General features: G+C 47.4%; 1 protein-coding gene across 12 annotated transcripts in view; it reads left to right on the forward strand.

The window, feature by feature from the left end:
- Window positions 1–21,591, forward strand: part of otofa (otoferlin a) — a 532,520-nt gene that overhangs the window by 364,824 nt on the left and 146,105 nt on the right. For all 12 annotated transcript variants that reach the window (XM_072498930.1, XM_072498920.1, XM_072498925.1 and 9 more), the window contains exons 10-17: window positions 7,236–7,298; window positions 9,369–9,453; window positions 9,946–10,105; window positions 11,856–12,042; window positions 13,479–13,665; window positions 13,795–14,018; window positions 18,907–19,015; window positions 20,500–20,683. In XM_072498930.1, the coding sequence (XP_072355031.1) occupies window positions 7,236–7,298; window positions 9,369–9,453; window positions 9,946–10,105; window positions 11,856–12,042; window positions 13,479–13,665; window positions 13,795–14,018; window positions 18,907–19,015; window positions 20,500–20,683 (1,199 nt within the window). The remainder of the gene's footprint in view (window positions 1–7,235; window positions 7,299–9,368; window positions 9,454–9,945; window positions 10,106–11,855; window positions 12,043–13,478; window positions 13,666–13,794; window positions 14,019–18,906; window positions 19,016–20,499; window positions 20,684–21,591) is intronic.

A 21,591-nucleotide genomic window follows, 5' to 3' on the forward strand; every position in this document is an offset into this window, starting at 1 on the left:
CCCCGAACGGCGGAGGGAAAAACCGGCGGCGGCGGCTGCAGCCCGAAGAATCTTCAACCACAAGGTCAGAGGGAGTGGAGAACAAAATGGCGGCGGAGAAATCGCAGGCGACATGGGGGCCTGAGCAGGACGAGGTTGTGAGACGGTGCGTGGATCTGCTGAAGAAGGAGGTAATGACCCCAATGTTACAGGCAATTGAGGGGCTTAAGGAGACTTTAAAGACTCAGGAGACTGAGCTTCGCGTGGTGGAGCAGAAGGTGTCAGGTATTGAGGACGAGGTCCTGGGCCTGGCGGTTAAGACTCAGACGCACGAGGCACTTCATAAAAAGTGTGCTGACAGGATTGAGGCCCTTGAAAATGGAGCGCGAAGGAAGAACCTTAGGATACTAGGTCTCCCGGAGGGTGTGGAAGGAGTGGACTGTGGAGCATACGCAAGTAAGATGCTGAGCTCACTGATGGGTGCTGAGGCCCCTGCGGGCCCCATGGAGGTGGAGTGGGCAAATCGGATCCCGGCGAGAAGACTAAAAGCGGGAGAACCACCCAGGGCGATAATCGTGCGATTCTACCGCCTTAAGGACAGAGAAGAGGTCCTGAGATGGGCTAAAAAGGTGCGGAGTAGCAGATGGGAGAATGCTGTGGTAAGGATCTACCAGGATTGGAGTGCGGAGGTGGCGAGAAGGAGGGCGAGCTTCAACCGAGCCAAAGAGGTTTTGCACAAAAGGAAGGTGAAGTTTGGGATGCTGCAGCCGGCAAGACTATGGGTCACATATCAGGAGAGACACTATTATTTCGAGACGGCGGAGGAAGCATGGTCCTTCATCAATGAAGAGAAACTGGACCGGAACTGAGGGACTGATGCTGCAGGGAACTGTTATTGCTGTTATTGTTATTGTTTTTGTTAATGTGATGGTGAAAGTTAATCGAGAAGTAAACAGGGAAGGGGGGGGACACTGGGGAAATGTGGGCGCCGGTGAGGGGGGAAAGGCGGGACATAGTCGGAGAATGGGGAAGGAGAGGGGGAGGGGAAAGGGAGCTGCGCTATAAGAGGCGGGTAAGGTAAAGGGATGTTCCCGCGCCAGAAAGAATAAGGCGGGAAAACAGGCGCAAGGCGGATGGGAGTTCCCTCACACCGGGGGGGTCGAGGAGCGAGCAGGAGTAGCCGGGGTCAGTTGAAGTCAGCTGACTTACAGAAGTGATATGGGGGGAGCAATCAAGCTAGATAGGGATCTAGCGGGGGAGGGGGGGGGGGGACAACTGGGTTGCTGCTGCGGAAATCCAAAAGAAAATGGCTAAAGAGTGGGTGGTCGGGGGCGGAATGCGACGCTGGGGGAGCGAGCGGGAGCGCGGAGGCGGGATATGGGACTGGCCTAGAGAAGGTAATGGCTAGTCGACATGGGAGGGGGGCATGTAGCCCCCCAGTGAGGCTGATCATGTGGAATGTGAGAGGCCTAAATGGACCGATAAAAAGGGCCCGAGCGCTTGCACATTTGAAAGGACTAAGGGCAGACGTGGTTATGCCCCAAGAGATGCACCTCAAGGTGGCGGACCAAGTTAGCCTAAGGAAAGGATGGGTGGGGCAGGTGTTCCACTCAGGACTGGACGCAAAGAACAGAGGGGTGGCTATTTTGGTGGGGAAACGGGTAGCATTTGAAGCAAAGAACATCGTAGCAGATAGTGGAGGTAGATATGTAATGGTGAGTGGTAGGCTGGAGGGAATGGAGGTCGTGTTGGTTAATGTGTATGCCCCAAATTGGGACGATGCGGGGTTCATGAGACGGATGCTGGGGCGTATTCCGGACCTGGAGGCAGGAAATTTGATTTTAGGAGGGGACTTCAATACGGTGCTGGACCCGGGGCTAGATAGATCCAGCTCAAGGACTGGAAGAAGGCCGGCAGCGGCCAAGGTACTTAAGGGGTTTATGGACCAAATGGGGGGAGTGGATCCATGGCGATTTCTTAGACCCAGGGCTAGGGAGTATTCCTTCTTCTCCCACGTCCGTAAAGTGTACTCCCGGATAGATTTTTTTGTTTTAGGAAGGTCGTTGATCTCTAGGGTGAAAGAAGCTGAATACTCACCCATAGTGGTTTTGGACCATGCCCCACATTGGGTGGACCTGGAAGTAGGAGAGGAAAGGGAGCAGAGAACACTCTGGCGATTAGATGTGGGACTGATGGCGGATGAGGGAGTGTGTGCAAGAGTGAGGGGGTGTATTGAGAGATACCTGGAGGTCAATGACGACGGCGAGGTCCCTGTGGGAGTGGTCTGGGAAGCACTAAAAGCGGTGGTCAGAGGAGAGCTGATCTCTATTGGGGCCCACAAAAGGAAAACAGAGGCCAAGGAAAGGGATAGATTACTGGGGGAGATTTTAAGGGTGGACAGGGAATTTGCAGAGACCCCGGAGGAGGAGCTGTACAGGGAGAGGAGACGACTCCAGACCGAGTTTGACCTTCTGACCACCAGAAAGGCGGAGGTACTGTGGAGGAAGGCACAGGGGAGGAGGTATGAATATGGGGAAAAGGCTAGTCGCCTGTTGGCGCATCAACTGCGAAAGGGGGCAGCAGCAAGGGAGATAGGAGGATTTAGGGATGAAAGGGGAGACACTGTGCGAAGGGCAGGAAAGATAAATGAGGTGTTTAAGACCTTTTATGAGGAACTGTATAGGTCTCAGCCCCCAGAGGGAGAGGAGGGGATGCGGCAGTTCCTGGACCAATTGAGGTTCCCGAAAGTGGAGGAGCAGGCGGTGGCAGGCCTGGGGGCGCCGATTGAGGTGGACGAGGTTATTAAGGGACTGGGAAGCATGCAAGCAGGGAAGGCCCCGGGGCCGGACGGGTTCCCGGTGGAATTCTACAGAAAATATGTGGACTTGTTGGCCCCGTTGTTGGCAAGGACGTTCAATGAGGCCAGGGAAGAGGGGACTCTACCCCCGACGATGTCGGAGGCGACGATATCGCTAATTTTGAAGAGGGACAAAGATCCGTTGTAGTGTGGGTCCTATAGACCTAATTCACTATTGAACATGGACGCCAAATTGCTGGCAAAGGTGCTGGCATCCAGGATAGAGGACTGTGTCCCGGGGGTGGTGCACGAAGACCAGACAGGGTTCGTAAAAGGGAGACAATTGACTGTTAACGTGCAACGACTATTAGGGGTGATAATGATGCCCTCAGTGGAGGGGGAGGCAGAGATAGTGGTGGCAATGGATGCAGACAAGGCATTTGATAGGGTGGAGTGGGAGTATTTATGGGAAGTGTTAAGGAGGTTTGGGTTTGGGAACGTGTTTATTCGCTGGGTTAGACTACTTTATGGGGCACCAACGGCAAGCGTAGTTACAGGTCGACATAGATCGGAGTATTCCCGATTATATAGGGGAACAAGACAGGGATGCCCGCTGTCTCCATTGTTGTTTGCATTGGCAATTGAACCTCTGGCCATGGCGTTGAGAGACTCCAGGAAATGGAGAGGGGTGACTAGAGGGGGAGAAGAACACCGAGTCTCGTTATACGTGGATGACCTATTGTTATACGTGTCGGACCCAGCGGGGGGGATGATAGAGGTTATGCGAATTTTGAGGAGGTTCGGGGAATTTTCGGGGTATAGGTTAAACATGGGGACGAGTGAATGAGATGTGATACATCCAGGGGACCAGAGTAGAGAGATAGAAGGCTTACCGCTAAGGAAAGTGGAAAGAAACTTTCGATACTTGGGGATTCAGATCGCTAGGAGCTGGGGAACCTTGCACAGACTTAATCTGACACGGCTTGTAGAACAAATGGAGGAGGTGGGACATGCAGCCTTTATCGCTGGTGGGCAGGGTGCAAGCAATTAAGATGATGGTCCTCCCGAGGTTCTTATTTGTATTTCAATGTCTCCCTATTTTAATCACCAGGACCTTTTTTAATAAAATAGATAGGAGCATTACGAGCTTTGTGTGGGCAGGGAAAGTTCCGAGAGTAAGGAGGGGGTTCCTTCAGCGCAGTAGGGACAGAGGAGGACTGGCACTACCGAACTTGGGAGATTATTATTGGGCCGCCAATGTGGCAATGATACGTAGATGGATGATGGAGGGTGAGGGAGCGGCATGGAAAAGGCTGGAGAGAAGGTCCTGTAAAGGGACGAGTCTAGAGGCGCTGGTGACGGCACCGCTACCGCTCTCACCTAAAAAGTACACCATGAACCCGGTGGTGGCGGCAACACTGAACATATGGGGACAGTGGAGGCGACAGAGAGGGGTGCGGGGAGCCCTGGTGGGGTCCCCTATGAGGAACAACCATAGGTTCGCCCCAGGAAGAATGGATGGAGGATTTCAGAGCTGGTACCAGTTGGGAATTAGGAAGGTGGGAGATTTATTTATAGATGGGACTTTTGCGAGCTTGGGAGCATTGGAGGAAAAGTATAAGTTACCCCGGGGAAATTTCTTGAGATATATGCAGGTGAGGGTGTTTACTAGACAACAGGTGAGGGAATTTTCGTTGCTCCCGACACAGGGGTACAGGACAGGGTGCTTTCAGGGGTGTGGGTCGGAGAGGGCAAGGTGTCAGAGATTTACAGAGAGATGAGGGAAGAGGGGGAGGAGTCGGTGGGAGAACTAAAGGGAAAGTGGGAAGCAGAATTAGGGGAGGAGTTAGAAGAGGGTATGTGGGCTGATGCCCTAAGTAGGGTAAACTCCTCTTCCTCATGCGCCAGGCTTAGTCTGATTCAATTTAAGGTGCTACATAGAGCACACATAACGGGGGCAAGATTGAGCAGGTTCTTTGGAGTGGAGAACAGATGTGGGAGGTGTGGCGGGAGCCCGGCAAACCACGCACATATGTTTTGGGCGTGCCCGGCACTGGAAGGATATTGGAAGGGAGTGACGGGAGTGATCTCGCAGGTTGTGAATGCCCGGGTCAAACCAAGCTGGGGGTTAGCTCTATTTGGAGTTGCGGAAGAGCCGGGAGTGCAGGAGGCGAAAGAGGCCGATGTCGTGGCCTTTGCGTCCCTAGTAGCCCGGCGCAGGACCCTACTTATGTGGAAGGAGGCGAAACCCCCCGGACTGGAGGCCTGGGTAAACGATATGGCGGGGTTTAATAAAATGGAGCAGATAAAGTTTGCCCTGAGAGGATCGGCTCAAGGGTTCACCAGGCGGTGGCAGCCATTTCTCGACTACCTAGGGGAACGTTAGAGGGAAGGCAGATGACCAGCAGCAGCAACCCAGGGGGGAGGGGGGGGGAGGGGGGAGGAGGTTTAGTTGAGTATAGGTCAATAGAGTATAAGGTTTTGTTACTTGTGTATTATTATTATTATTGTTAAAAAGTTAAAAATTTCTGTTTTGTTATTGTTATCGTTTCGCTTGTTTTGTAAGCGGGAAAAATGTTGCTGAGGGAAAAAAAATTTCAATAAAATATTTTTTTTTTTAAAAAACATTTCACACGAAAAAGCTTCAAGGCCTAACAAAATAGCTTCGACAATTCCATTTGGCAAATAGTACCAGAGCAAACTGCTTGTATTACTGGGATATAATCAAGATCATCAGTGCATTCAACTGTTAAAGATCAAATATACTAAATAAAACCTAACGTCATTACTATTTCAATATTCCTTTTCTTGGTAAATCCTTTAATGGTCTACCTAAAAATTTAATCACTGTTATTTTGACATTGATGTTAACAATAAATGGTTACAGATGACATTAAACGAATGCTTCTGAGAAAATCTCGGCAGTTTTTTCAGTGAATTGAATTTATTCCAGAGGTACTTAAATGTGATTGAAAATGTACCCTTTTTTCGATGAGATTAATCAGGAAGGAACTTTTAAGAGGTGTTGGGCACGATTCTCCCAAAAGATAACAACGTCCCCGAGCGAGCTCATTAAGCCGCGTGTTTCCCTGAACGGGGAATGCGCGGCTGATGCCACACATAGCCCCGTTTTTTACAGTGGGGGGCTCCACTCGCGGAATCCCCATTGTAGCGAGAGATTGGGACGCCATTTTTAAATATCACACCGATCTCCGAGGCCCCTGAAAGAATCCCCGATCTTCCCCCAAGCCCGAACGCAATATGGGAGAGTACAGGATCTCTTATTCTATCTTTTCATAACAGTCGATTGTCTGGTTGATTGGAGGTGTCCAAAATACAACTTTATTGTGTCATGTGAGTGTTCCTTTAAGAAAGGTTTAGTCTCTTATCATGTGACTTGTAGCACATTGGGCTGTGGATGTCGAAACAAACCTGTTGGACTTTAACCTGGTGTTGTAAGACTTCTTACTGTGCCCACCCCAGTCCAACACGGGCATCTCCACATCATTGCTGTAAATACTTAATTGGTACATGCTTATTATTGCATGCACTGGAATACAATGGTCTATTCATTGTATGAAACATTTATTGAAACAAGTATCTGAATTTCTGCAGACATGACTCTAAAGTTCAATAGTTTATTAATTATCTGAAACAATGACCATCTTTTCGCAGTTATGGCCTTTTGAATATATCCATTCTCTAGCTATGCACTCAATCAATACCTAAAGACACCATTAAATCAATGAATCAAGAAATCAATAATCTATCATTGGGTCCCCCATCCCCTGCACCCACCTCACCACCCACAGCGAGCAACACCGGCCCAATCGTGCGGGCGCAAAAAATGTCAGCTTGCCAACTTGGAAATGCAAACCTGGCACCCTGACAATGCCAGTGAGCAGTGCCATCTGGGAATATTGGCAGTGCCAGGCTGGCAGCCAGGTGCCACTGCCAGGGTACCCAGGTGGCACCAGCAGTGCCAGGGCACCATCCTACCCAATGTCATGTTGCTGGGGGCCTCCGGTCCCCTTGGAGACCCCAATGAGTGCCGTTCCATCTGGTCCCCGTTTGTGGGGACCTGTACCAAATGGCACTTGCCCAAGGTCTCTGGGGCGAAGGTGTTCAATCCAAAGCCTCAGGTACCTCGGGATTCTGCACATTAGAGTGAGGCTAGCTGCCTCGCTCTCATATGCAGATTTGTGGGCAGGATTCACATCGCAACGTTTTGTTGAATTTCACGAGGTGTTGGGAGCTGGGTAGATCTCAGGAGCGGCTCAGCATGGCCATAGGATTGCGCACATTATATTGTAATTTAACAATTTTTGCTCATTTTTGATGATTCAGGACTTTACACCAAACCTAAATATTGTGTTTAATGCCCTTGATGCACTTTTATGCAGATGGTACTTAAAAGCTAATTGGATAGTTATTAAAGTTTTCCATTTTTTCTCTCTAGTACTTCGTCTTTGATTTTCATGTGTCTCCGGATGTCATGTTTGATAAAATAGTCAAGCTCTCGGTGAGAACATTTATATATTTGTATTTAACAGTGTTGCTTGTTGTGAAAAGAATTTTATGAAAGCATTAAGACCTTGAGACTAAAGAATGGAAAGAAAATATTTTTTAAAAGCTAAGAGAACAAAGCAGAATAATAATCCCTCAATAAAATGCAAGTATGGAGACATTTATACACAATATATAATCCTGCAAGATGTTTTTTCTTGGCTCTAGATTTCCTCTGCATGGTTCCACTTCAAATGTAATTATTCTTGTACACTGAAGAGCTATTGTGCAAGTGCAATGCAACAGTTTGAAATGAAAAATGAAATGAAAATCGCTTATTGTCACAAGTAGGCTTCAAATGAAGTTACTGTGAAAAGCCCCTAGTCGCCACATTCTGGTGCCTGTCCGGGGAGGCTGGTACGGGAATTGTACCGCGCTGCTGGCCTGCCTTGGTCTGCTTTAAAAGCCAGCTATTTAGCCCTGCTAAACCAGCCCACATGGTTTCCTACATGGTCAGCTAGCTAGTAATCCTACCTATGTCCTTATGAGGAGATGGTAGGCAGAAGTCAATCACTTCATTACAGAGAGGAGAGAGGGAAGCACAGCACCGAGGACCCAGGTTCGATCCCGGCTCTGGGTCACTGTCCGTGTGGAGTTTGCACATTCTCCCCGGGTTTGCATGGGTTTCGCCCCCACAACTCAAAAGATGTGCAGAGTGGTGGATTGGCCACACTAAATTGCCCCTGAATTGGAAAAGATGAATTGAGTACTCTTTTTTTTTTTTAATTACAAAGAGGAAGGAACAAGCCGCTCTGAGAGGGGTTTGGGGTTGAGGATTATGGTGGCATTCACAAGCGTGGAGAAAATGGTAGAGAAAGACAAACATAAAGGAGAAACAAGAAGAATGACAAAGTAGATTTGTAAAACTCAATATAAAGTATAGATGTTGTAATACATTCTTTCATGCAGGTAGAAAGAAAAACTTGTATTTATATATTAAGTCGCTGAAGTCCCAGAGGACCATTGGCTGCTCACTGCTTTTTTTGAAGAGAGATCTGACTGGTGGTGATTTAACCTGAGGGTCACCAGTTTTCAGGCGCGGGGCAAGGATGAGAAGGCGGGCCCTTCATGAATAACCTCCGCCGGTATGGGAATTGAACTCACGTTCTGCATTATGAACCAGCCAACAAGCCAACTGAGCTAACCGAGCACTTTATCGAACTACTGACCATCCAAAGTGCTTTACAATCAATTAAGTACTTTGGAAGTATCATCACTGTTGCAATATAGAAAATGCAGCAGCCAACCAACACACAGAAAGCTCTCAGAAACAGCAATGTGATAATAATCGGGAAAGCTGTTTTTGCGATTTTGAATGAGGGATAAATATTGGCCAGGATATCAGAGACATATCCCTTTCTCTTTGAAATATTGCCATGGGATCTTTTACATACACGTGAGAGGGCAGACTGGGCCTGTTTCATCTGAAAGATGGCATTGCCGACAGTGCAGCACTTTCTTAGTACTGCACTGAAGTGTCAACGTTCATTTTTGAGCTCAAGTCCTAACGTGGGGCATGAATCCAGAACCTTGTGATCACAGGCAAGAGTATGAGCACCGAACCATGGCTGACACAAGACTAGAATCATAAAGGTGAATAGAAAGAAAATATGGGGAACTGTGCCTTGAGTGTAATGAAAATATAATTGGTCACTTGGGAGTACAGAACTTGAATATTGCTGAAAAGAAAGATATGTTACTGATGCCAAATCAGAGTCAATTTTCCAACCAATCAACACCCTTTCTCCTGTTGTATAAATTGTGACCATTTGATATTTAGCATTCTTGCATTTGCCCTGATGAGTGCAAAACACAAAGCTTCAGCAACATGTCTCTCTCTTTAGAAAAAATAGAATAACATTCTGGTAGCACTTGCACATCAATTAAAATTAATTGGTTTTCCTTTTCACTGTCATGGGAAAATTAATATCGACTGTGCCCCTTGCTCTTCAAATTATGAGGGGAGTTTAATTCCTGCCAGAACAAAGAAAGTCCATCAAAATAATCTGTCTCTATTCTATTGCAGGTGATCCATTCCAAAAACCTCCTGCGCAGTGGGACATTGGTGGGCATGTTCAAGCTTGATATAGGAACAATCTATTCACAGCCAGGTAATTACTTAGAATTACATGGAATCGACAGTGCAGAAAATGACCTTCAACTGGCCTCCATCAGGGTTTATACACCAAAAATGTTCCATCCACCAGGCCCACATTTCTCCTTCACTTTTCCCTCATTTTATTTTTAAATCACTTCCCACACCATCAATGAATGATTCCGCCAATTAAACCGAGGAAATGATTTTATCAAGGCCATTTAATTTATTTTCCACCGAAAAATGAAAATGTAATTCACAAGATGTTCTACTCCATAATTTACCAGGTAACTGATGACAGTTGGACTAATTTGTGCAAGGCAGCTTGTTTGCCTGACAAACTATTTTTATGTTACTGACTGTCTTAACATTTTATTTCAGTGTACATTTGAAAAATAAATGGCACATTGCAATTTATTTTCAGTGATACTAACGGGCATCTATCACATTATCACAATTTGAATCACCAATTTTGTAACCTTCCAATACTTACTCATTGTTTTAACAGAACATCAATTCTATCACAAATGGGCAATCATTTGCGACCCTGGTGACATTACTGCTGGCGTAAAAGGTTACATAAAGTGTGACATTGCTGTTGTTGGGAAGGGAGATAACATCAAGACACCACACAAGTCTAATGAGACCGATGAGGATGACGTAGAAGGGTGAGGAATTACATTGTTACTTTAGGTTCTCAAAGATTTTCAGTGCTTATACTCCAGAACCTGGGGCGGGATTCTCCGCAATCGGCGCGATGTCCGCCAACCGGCGCCAAAAACAGCGCAAATCAGTCCGGCATCATGCCGCCCCAAAAGTGTGGAATTCTCCGCATCTTGAAGGGCCAAGCCCTCACCTTGACGGGCTAGGCCCGCGCCGGACTGATTTCCGCCCCGCCAGCTGGCGGGAAAGGCCTTTGGTGCCCCGCCAGCTGGCGCGGAAATGTCTTTGCCGTGCGGCGCATGCACGGGAGCGTCAGCGGGCGCTCACGGCATCTTCGCGCATGCGCAGTGGAGGGGGTCTCTTCCGCCTCCGCCATAGTGGAGACCATGGCGAAGGCGGAAGGAAAAGAGTGCCCACACAGCACAGGCCCGCCCGCGGATCGGTGGGCCCCGATCGCGGGCCAGGCCACCGTGGGGGCACCCCCCGGGGCCAGATCACCCCGCGCCCCCCCCAAGACCCCAGAGCCCGCCCGCGCCGCCTTGTCATGCCGGTAAGAGGGGTGGTTTGATTCTCGCCGGCGGGACAGGCATACCAGCAGCGGGACTTCGGCCCATCGCGGGCCGGAGAATCTCCGGGGGGGGTCCCGCCAACCGGCGCGGCGCGATTCCCACCCCCGTCAAATATCCGGTGCCGGAGAATTCGGCAACCGGCGGGGGCGGGATTCACACCAGCCCCCGGCGATTCTCCGACCCGGCGGGGGGTCGGAGAATCCCGCCCCTGAAGTAGAAAGTATTTTTTCTGATGAGCAGTATCTTCCCTCTATGATATTCTCCGATATACCATGATCCGTGCACACACGCGCCAGCATGGATTCTTCCCCAATGCCTATCCTGGTTAAGGAAAATTTGTATTCTGTAATGGGCACATGATTTTTGTTTTGCTTGTGAAGAAGAATTTACACTAGAAAAGATTTATATTTGGATGATGTTATCAAGAATGTAATCATGGGGCAAGGTGGCAGAAAACTTTATAAGACAGCAATTACATTAGTATGAGGCAAAGCAGAATGCTAAACAATCGCTGCCATTCTTGATTAATGCCATTTAGCAAATAATATATTGTGCACAATTTTTGCGAACAAATTTGAACATAGTATTTGTTTACAATTGCTTAAATGAAATTTAAGTTCTTCGTGAAAATATATTTGCTACACCCTCTTTTATTTTGTTGTCCAATATATGATGAAACAGGAGTAAATTGTGTTAACATGCATCATTGCACCATTTGTAGGTGATTCTACTGTCATGAAATGGCACAGGGCTCTTCTGCCTTCCCAAATATTTTTGTGAATACATGCCTCTAAAGCCTCTAAACAAGCCCCAAAGTCTTACAAGCTATCTTTGATTCAAAACATACTGTCGAAGGGGAAGAATTTCCACAGGGATTTTCCTAACCTCTCATTGTGTCTTCAGAGGGAGATCAACAGGAACACTGGAGATTTTATCATTTTTCCAGGTATCCACTGATCTTCCGCTGAAGTTACATCAAAAAATAAGGAGAAGCCTTATGGAAATTGCGTGTATGAGTGTTCAGCATGAGCAATATAAATGTCAGTCTGGAACCAAAACCATGGAAATGGAACATATTATTTGTCAATTTACAGATTTTTACAGAGAAAGTAAAATTACATTCTTCATAACCAGTATTAACCCAGATATTTAGAGATTTTGTAATTTGCTTATGTTCTATCAATAGGAACCTATTGCTTCCTGAAGGAGTACCCTCAGAGAGACAGTGGGCCCGGTATTATGTCAAGATCTACAGAGCAGAGGGGCTTCCAAAGATGAATACCAGCATAATGGCTAATATGAAGAAGGCATTCATTGGAGAAAACAAAGATTTAGTCGATCCCTATGTTCAAGTATCATTTGCAGGACAAAGGGTACAGTAATAAACATTTATGGTCCACACTATTACTGGTTATATATACGACAAATACACATATAGTGCTAGTGTAACTGGATCTTTAATTCTTTGTCTTGGCTATTTTGCTGATCATTGGCTAAATAATTCATTTCATAATCTATTGGAATGAAGGAATAAGTTACAACAATCCATTTTTTCAAAAGTACCTTTGAATCATGAAAGTATCAGAAGACAAGCAAATTTTAAAACAGAATGACTGCAATGCTAACAGCTTATTATAAATATGTTAAGTGGCCTCATTTTAGGTAAGCTTGATGAAAGTAGCAGAAAGGGGAACATCATCTGAGCATGGTCAACAGTGGTTTCCGATTCTCTCACCGTAACTGTAGTGGAAGATTGATGGAGTTCTCAGAGAATGTGTAGGAGGTGTTTTTACAACTTTTCTTTGTGGTGGTTTCCATGAAGGTATTGGAGGACCCCTGAGGAAACTCTACCCCAATGTATTTATCTGCTAATATTTTCTAATTTGGAAGTGCTATCTAAGTATGAGTTGTTAAAATGTGCGATCAGATTTTTTTTTACAGTCAGAAGAGCACAAACAAAATTTGAAATTAAATGATGTGCACCCAGTCTTTCTTCTGTTGGGTCCTGGGGGAATTCATGTGTGACACAATTCCCCCAAAAAAGAGAAGGAAAACCAAAAAGCCCTCTTTCCTCTTATTCGTCAATTATACAGCTTTTAAGTCCACACATAAAACCTGCTTTAATTCAGGAGGTAAGGCAAATCTCCAATTCCGAACTGCATTGAAGCTAAGATTTGCAAGAACACATCCACTCTGTAAAGTCACATTTGCGGCCTTCTACCAGTGATACAATGATTAATAAATTACAAAAATCCGTGGAATTATTTGTTTTCAGATGTCTTTGGTCATCCTTGAGGTGTCAGCTGGGTCAACATCTTTAGTTAGTATTTACATATATGTTTTGGATATTCTAAAACTTGTTAAGAAGAGTTTTAATCAGAATTGAATATATTTTTCACAGTAAGAATTTGTAGTGTAGGTTGAAGACGGTATAATTTTCATACAGCCAAAGCCTCAGGCACAGTCCCAATGAGTCATTCGCCTACCACACTCGATGCAAATGACTGGTGTTTGAGAGGAAAATCACAACTGGAAATGAACAGTCTGAAACAATGAGCATCCCACCTGCATGTTCCTGAAATTGCAATGGCATTATCGACCTGCCAAACGTCACTTACTAGAGATTTTAGTGTCGCATTTTGGATTACAAATGTGGTTCACTTTGATCTATGTAATTCTGTAAACTGTGTTGCTCTCACCAACCATAAATGCTATTCAAATTACAGTTAATTACTATTCTGCAAAATCATAACACTAATTGCGATGGTAAGCCAAACTCACCATAACCAATCTTTTATTCTTCCGCTAGGGAAAATCCAGTGTCCAAAAAAACACATATGAACCAACATGGAATGAGCAAATCATATTTACTGAGATGTTTCCACCCCTCTGCACACGAATTAAAATCCAGATCCGTGATTCAGATAAAGTGAATGAAGTTGCTATAGGTACCCATTTTGTCGACTTGAGAAAGATTTCAAATGATGGAGACAAAGGTAACCCAGTGGCTTTTCTTGATTATCCTACAGCTATTTCACAGGATCTTTTTAATGTCCTCCTTTAGAATTTAAAATGTCATATTCAAGGTTCAATGGATATCGTCAACATATGTATCCTTTTTATAGGGTTTCTGCCCACATTTGGTCCTTCCTGGGTGAATATGTATGGCTCCACTCGTAACTACACCTTAATGGATGAGCACCAGGATTTAAATGAGGGACTGGGTGAGGGTGTTTCGTTCAGAGCTCGGTTACTTATTAGTATTGGTATGGAAATCCTGGACACAGCCTCAACAGAGATAATGAGCTCCACTGACGTTCTAGTGGAGTCAATACAACAGATATCAGATGTAAGTAGTATCTCTGGAAATGAAATGGGGATTTTTATTTCATCCTACTTTTCTAGCTCACAATTCAAAAACAGATTTGCAAATATCATATTGTCAGGTGTTGCAGCCTGGAAAGTATTGTCCACTGAACAATTGTACAAATGTTTAATAACATATAAAACGGTGCTCTCTCTCTCTCCTCATTAGTGGAGATTTCATTCATTTTGAAATAACCAGACTAATACCTTCATTAAGTTATTGTGGTGATTGTTCCTTTAATTAAATGAAAATCGCTTATTGTCACAAGTAGGCTTCAATGAAGTTACTGTGAAAAGCCCCTAGTCGCCACATTCCGGCGCCTGTTCGGGGAGGCTGGTACGGGAATTGAACCGTGCTGCTTGCCTGCTTGGTCTGCTTTAAAAGCCAGCGATTTAGCCCAGTGTGCTAAACCAGCCCCAACATAGCAGAATAAGGATCACCTGCTTTGGAGGATCAATGGGACTGAGAGTGGGTAATCACCCCAGAGGGTGGAGTCCTCTTTGGCAGAAGACATGTAGGGACTGGGGCAGCCAGGTGTGGTGGCTGTTGGTCGCTGCATTTCTTATTAATAAATACTTTTTGTGTTTGTAATGAAGTCTGTGAACGTGCATCATTACAAAGGGTTTTTCAGAAGTATGCTAAATATTCTATAATCTGCTGCTTATTTCCTAACTCACAACAAGTCCCATTAGCTATCAGTCCTGTGCACACTGACCTACATTAGCTCCCAGTCAAGCTATGCCTTAATTTTAATATTCTCATCCCTTTCAAATCCCTCCAACCCTATCTCTGTAATCTCGTCCAGCCCCATAACCATCTGAGATATCTGCACTCATTTAATTCTGGCTTGATGCCGATTTTCATTGTTTCCATTTGAGGCCCATGAGTTCAGGAACCAAAACCCTAAGCTATGGTAGTTCCTCCTTAAACTTTGCTTATCCCGCCTCACTTCTACAGTGCAAGACCCACTCTTTAAAACATGCCTCTTTGATTAAGTTTATTGCCATATGCCCTGATATGGGATTAATTGACTTGGTATCTATTTTTGCTTTAGAATGATCCTATGAAGCATCTGGAACATTTAATCATGTTCAAGGTGCTATAGATACGTGGTTCTTGTTATTCGTATGCTGGGTGGAGTCTTGTTGAGGTGTTGGGGGTCTGACTTGCTAGCTGGAGACCTTTTGAGAGAGCTGCACTGCCTCCTTTCAGAAAAGCCCGACAAGCCATAGGCCCATCAGTCAGTGCAAGGCCAGCAGCAGGCATTCCACTGGGGTCAAGACCCTAGGAATCAGAAAGCTTGCCTTTCGAGAGCTATTGGCAATTCAGAGCCAGCTGCTCTTGTGTTTAACAGCGCTACTGGAGAGACTGCGGCTGCTGCCAGTAAGACAGGCACCGGAGCTTCTGAATCATGGTGCGATCCAGCTGCCACAAGTAAGTAATGTGGGGGGGGTGGTTTCATGGTGTGGGGTTCTGATGGTTGGCAGCAAGGGCATGGGGGAGGCTTTCAGCAGCGCCTAAATCTCCTTTTGATGCCCAGTCCCTCAATCAGACACTGGCCTGAATTTTACATTTGGGGCATAGAATCATAGACTTTACAGTGCAGAAGGAGGCCAATCAGCCCATCAAGTTTGCACCGGCCCTTGTCAACACCACCCACTTAAGCCCTCCACCCTATCCCCATAACCCAGTGAACCCATTTAACCGTTTTGGACACTAAGGGCAATTTAGCATGGCCAGTCCACCTAACCTGCACATCTTTGGACTGTGGGAGGAAACTGGAGCACCCGGAGGAAACCCACGCAGACACGGGAAGAACTTGCAGACTCCGCACAGACAGTGACCCAAGCCTGAATTGAACCTGGGACCCTGGAGCTATGAATCAACTGTGCTAACCACTGTGCTACCATGCTACCGTGCATGCCGAAGTTGACATGGACGGGAGCAGATGTGAAACCCGATCCCGCCCAAAATCGCGTTGTTAACACGATGTGATGGGGGCCTGGCCAAGGGCAGAAAGACATTGGGCCTTGTGCCCGACATCTTCTTGTGCAATTTTACATCCTTCAGGGACGGGCATGCACCGGAACCTTATACATAAAATTCTGTCCATTGACCAAAGGACCTCCTCCTCCAGAGGCAACAAGCTGGTGCAGTTTTAGCTGCTGTGCATGCCACATGGTGACAGGTCTTTCTGCCCCTGGGTCAATACTATCATTGGAAGGATAAGGCCCGTAATTGGTCATTAATTGGCCACTTATATATATTAGTATATATAAATGATTTGGAGGAAAATGTAACTGGTCTGATTAGTAAGTTTGCAGACGACACAAAGGTTGGTGGAATTGCGGATAGCGATGAGGACTGTCTGAGGATACAGCAGGATTTAGATTGTCTGGAGACTTGGGCGGAGAGATGGCAGATGGAGTTTAACCTGGACAAATGTGAGGTAATGCATTTTGGAAGGGCTAATGCAGGTAGGGAATATACGGTGAATGGTAGAACCCTCAAGAGTATTGAAAGTCAAAGAGATCTAGGAGTACAGGTCCACAGATCACTGAAAGGGGCTACACAGGTGGAGAAGGTAGTCAAGAAGGCATACGGCATGCTTGCCTTCATTGGCCGGGGCATTGAGTATAAGAATTGGCAAGTCATGTTGCAGCTGTATAGAACCTTAGTTAGGCCACACTTGGAGTATAGTGTTCAATTCTGGTCGCCACACTACCAGAAGGATGTGGAGGCTTTAGAGAGGGTGCAGAAGAGATTTACCAGAATGTTGCCTGGTATGGAGGGCATAAGCTATGAGGAGCGATTGAATAAACTCGGTTTGTTCTCACTGGAACGAAGGAGGTTGAGGGGCGACCTGATAGAGGTATACAAAATTATGAGGGGCATAGACAGAGTGGATAGTCAGAGGCTTTTCCCCAGGGTAGAGGGGTCAATTACTAGGGGGCATAGGTTTAAGGTGAGAGGGGCAAAGTTTAGAGTAGATGTACGAGGCAAGTTTTTTACGCAGAGGGTAGTGGGTGCCTGGAACTCACTACCGGAGGAGGTAGTGGAGGCAGGGACGATAGGGACATTTAAGGGGCATCTTGACAAATATATGAATAGGATGGGAATAGAAGGATACGGACCCAGGAAGTGTAGAAGATTGTAGTTTAGTCGGGCAGTATGGTCGGCGCGGGCTTGGAGGGCCGAAGGGCCTGTTCCTGTGCTGTACATTTCTTTGTTCTTTGTTCTTTGTTAAATTGGCCACTTAAAATAGGCAATGGGGTGGGTAAGCCAACATGTGCCTCCTCCCACACCCCACAACATTCACCTCCCCAAACCCCCCCCCCCCACCCCACATCTCCTCCGAACTTAATTCTGGCGAAGGCAAGAAGGCGGCAGGGTTCCGGTACTCCACCACCCCACTTTCTAACATTCCCTTACTGCCTTCAAGCTCACCTCCAGTGGCAGCAGAAAATCCTGCCTAATGGCACCATCAAAACTAATTTCTACTTTTGTGCTATTGGACAGGGTAAGGTTGGTGAGTAAGCATTGGTCTAGTTGCAAAGTAATCTTTTCAGTGTTACTAATGATGTCATAAAGACTTGCTCAGTGTGTTTCGCAATAATCGTTCCTAAACTGCCAGATGGGTGACACAGTTTCCCTCCATAACGGACTATGACGCTGCATCGTTATGTCTGAGGACTGAAGACAGGAAGCAATAATTTGTTGCTAAATTGTGTGGGCCAATAAAAAGAAGTGATTTTTCAAGCTGTTCCATATGGATATCTGCTATAAATATCAATAAAATAACGCAAGGAAAACATTGCAACAATTTTATGAAATGATGCTGATAAGTCGCCAGAAACAGACAAACTGAAAAACTTGATGACAACAGATAGAGATTTGATAATGCTGCAGACCCTCCTGGATCCTTTCCAGACCTTCTGCGGATCAGGGGCGTCATTCTCCGACCCCCCGCCGGGTCGGAGAATGGCCGTTGGCCGCCGTGAATCCCGCCCCCGCCCCCGCCGAAGTCTCCGCTCCCGGAGATTGGGCGGGGGCGGGAATCCAGCCGCGCCGGTTGGCGGGACCCCCCGCTGGATTCTCCGGCCCGGATGGGCCGAAGTCCCGCCCAGGAATTGCCTGTCCCGCCGACGTAAATCAAACCTGGTATTTACCGGCGGGACCAGGCAGCGTGGGCGGGCTCCGGGGTCCTGGGGGGGGGCGCGGGGCAATCTGACCCCGGGGGGTGCCCCCACGGTGGCCTGGCCCGCGATCGGGGCCCACCGATCCGCGGGCGGGCCTGTGCCATGGGGGCACTCTTTCCCTTCCGCCTCCGCTACGGCCTCCACCATGGTGGAGGCGGAAGAGACTCTCCCCACTGCGCATGCGCGGGAAACTTTTGGCGGCCGCTGACGCTCCCGCGCATGCGCGGGGAAACTGACAGCGGCCGCTGACGCTCCCGCGCATGCGCCGCATTTCCGCGCCAGCTGGCGGGGCAACAAACGCCATTTCCGCCAGCTGGCGGGGCGGAAATCCCTCCGGCGTCAGCCTAGCCCCTCAATGTTGGGGCTAGGCCGCCAAAGATGCGGAGACTTCCGCACCTTTTTGCCGGCGCGATGCCCGTCTGATTTGCGCCGGCTTTGGCGCCAGTCGGCGGGCATCCCGCCGTTGGGGGAGAATTTCGCCCCAGGAATCCCAATTTCAAGGTCGATGGTATAGTGATATTTACTTCCCACCATTGTACGCATTGGCGCAGATTTCAGAAAGTTTTGACAGCATTGACATTTTCATATTTACCTTAAGAGTCCAAGCCAAATATTTTGCATGGCAGAATAATTCCTAAATAGTATCCATATGTTTTAAATTTTAATCCCAGCTTTCTACAGGAAAATTGGAAGAATTCTTTCTCTTTGGTGCCTTTCTGGAAGCAACAATGCTTGATAGGAGAATTGGAGATAAACCAGTCAATTTTGAAGTTACAATAGGTAAGTGTGTAATCCTCAGGATCTCAGAGGAGTGAATAATTGGAGCATTTTCTGTTTCTATATACCATGTTGGAATACACAACATGAAATTGAGTGTGTCTAATCCCAGATTCCTGTTGATTCCACACTGTGGGGTGGGCAGTTTCATGATATGCACTCCCAGCCTGCACACTGAGTTTAGAGGTCATAGGTTTACCCTACTGTCACCTCACAGTTACCTTCTCATAGATAATACATAGCGGTGGATTCTCTGCTGCCCGCCGCCTGGAGGGGTTCTCAATCCAGTGGAGAATCGAGCATCGGGCAAAAAACGGGATTGGCACAAGGTGCCGGGTGCTCCGATGCTCTAGTCCTCTACCGGCGGGGGCAGCAAGCTACATGCCCCACATTAGCAGGTCCTTTGAACACAATTGCATCCGATTAACTGGCTGGAAATGTGATTCTCCCCATCCCCATGATGCTCAGACCCTCTCAGCCGGAATTCACGTGGGCATGACGCGGTGAATCCTGTAGTGGGTCAAGGAGATAAGTATTGAATATTGGTGTCCCCAAAGTCTATCAGAGGGTCTCCTCCCCCCCCCCAAAAACAGAAATCCTGCAGGTGTAAGGGGTTGGTAAGTGAAAAACGTGTGATATTTCACTGTTTCTGCCTGGACTGCTCTTTCAGGCAGGGGTTACTGATGAGGGGGTCTCTTTTGGGGGTCTCTAATATAGGGTCTCTGATGGGGGGAGGCTCCCTGATTGGAGAATCTCTAATATGGGGTCCCTGGGGTGATCTGATGGGGATTCAGTGTTGGGGGGGGGGGATTAGTTCACCCTCGTGTGCATGTTGTGGGGGAAGGGGGTAACCCCTAATTCCCGTGGTGATGCTGGGGAGGATTCCCTTACTTGTGGGGGGGGCGGGGCAGGATTTGCATTGTGCGGGGGTTTGGGGCCTGCAGACGGACCTCGCTATCGGGCCGCCCGCTCAAACTGGTGGCCCAGTACCAGTATTCTGACAAAATCCTACAAGCTCTCCACCATGCATAAATTTGCATGACAAAGGAGAGGACATTGCTCCTGGGCACAGCTACTAGCGCCAGTGCAGACCAGGAGTGCTTCTACCCTGGCGGAAGAACTTAGTCTCCTAATGGAGAATCTAGCCCATAATAAGGAAGAATTGTAAATGCAACTACTCTGTCATCTCTTCCGGCTCCACCCCCCCCAAAATGTCTGCATTCCTCTAAGTCTGGCTTCTTGTGCATTCCCGTTATATAATTGCTCCATCTTTGGTGGCTGTGCTCAGATGCCTGGGCCTTAAGCTCTGCATACCCTTGCTATGCCTCTCCACCTCGCTACTACACTTCCCTCCTTTTAGAAACTTCTTAAAACCTCCCTCTCTTTGACCAAGCATTTGGTCATCTGATGTCATACCTCCATACTTGGTGTCAGTCTTTTCCTTTTCACCCAATGAACGGAAACTTAATCATTCTGGATCTCCGTAGGTAACTATGGGAACCAAATTGACGGAATCAGCAAGCCATCTGTTCGCAAGAAAAGAGGCGGAGGAGACGCTGATGAGGAGGAGTCCGAGCTTCTTCAGAACTCAAGTGAAGATGAAGCAGATGATGATGGAGATCTTGTGCCTGTTTCCTGCACTCCAGCAATGAAGCCCGTTATAACTGACAGGTCCGTGCTGCATACATAAATAGAGCTTCACTGAACTATTCACTCAACTACTCATTCACACAGGGAATTGCAATATACAAAGAAAGCTGCCACACCTGATTGGCACTCTTCTGTCCTTGTAATACTCTCTGAGGAGGGGCAATGGAGCTCACATGCACACGTGAGCAGAACGTACTCACTAGCTGCTGAATAGCAGTTTGGTTGTTGTAATGTTAGAAGAGGGCCAACAGGAGAGTTTGGCTTCATATTGCAGTTATGTTTACTAAGTGAAATGCAACCCAGGGAATTACCAGGGCGAATTCTCCGTTTGAGAGTCTAAGTGCTGACATTGGGACTGAACCGCGAGTATTCTCGGTGGACGAAAGCGGTGCCAGTCCAGGAGTGATTTGGGTTCCGTTAATGGACAAGCACAGGTGACACATAGAGCCATAGAGCTCGTGCAATTCCAATGCATGCCGACCCTCTTCCCAGCCAAGATGATGGCACTGGTTGTGCTGGAACACACCCATTCCGTTGATGGGTCGTCTGGGGCCAGAGGGTACCTAAGGGGATGCCTGAGGATGGGGGGCACCTATATGACCGGTGGAGCTACGTTCTCAGTGGGCAGGCAACGGCGTGCACAGCCGCATGGCTGCCATGCATACTGCTGCAATGCAGCCACTCCGACCCCAGGGCCCACCTCGTAGACCGCCCTCCCCCGCCGCCCCCCCCCCCCCCCCCCGCTACACTCCCGGGCGCTAGCAGTTGCCCCTGGCCAGCGACACAACAATCAGCACTATAGCGATGTTGGACACTATTTGTACCCCCTCCCACATCCTCAGCATCCATGGCGCCTGTGTCCTGATTTGAAATACCGGAAGTGAACCTCACAATTGGTAATTCCTCCTGCAGGATCGGGCCCATTCGTG

The sequence above is a fragment of the Scyliorhinus torazame genome, chromosome 4 (assembly GCF_047496885.1).
Source record: "Scyliorhinus torazame isolate Kashiwa2021f chromosome 4, sScyTor2.1, whole genome shotgun sequence".
Taxonomy (NCBI): domain Eukaryota; kingdom Metazoa; phylum Chordata; class Chondrichthyes; order Carcharhiniformes; family Scyliorhinidae; genus Scyliorhinus; species Scyliorhinus torazame.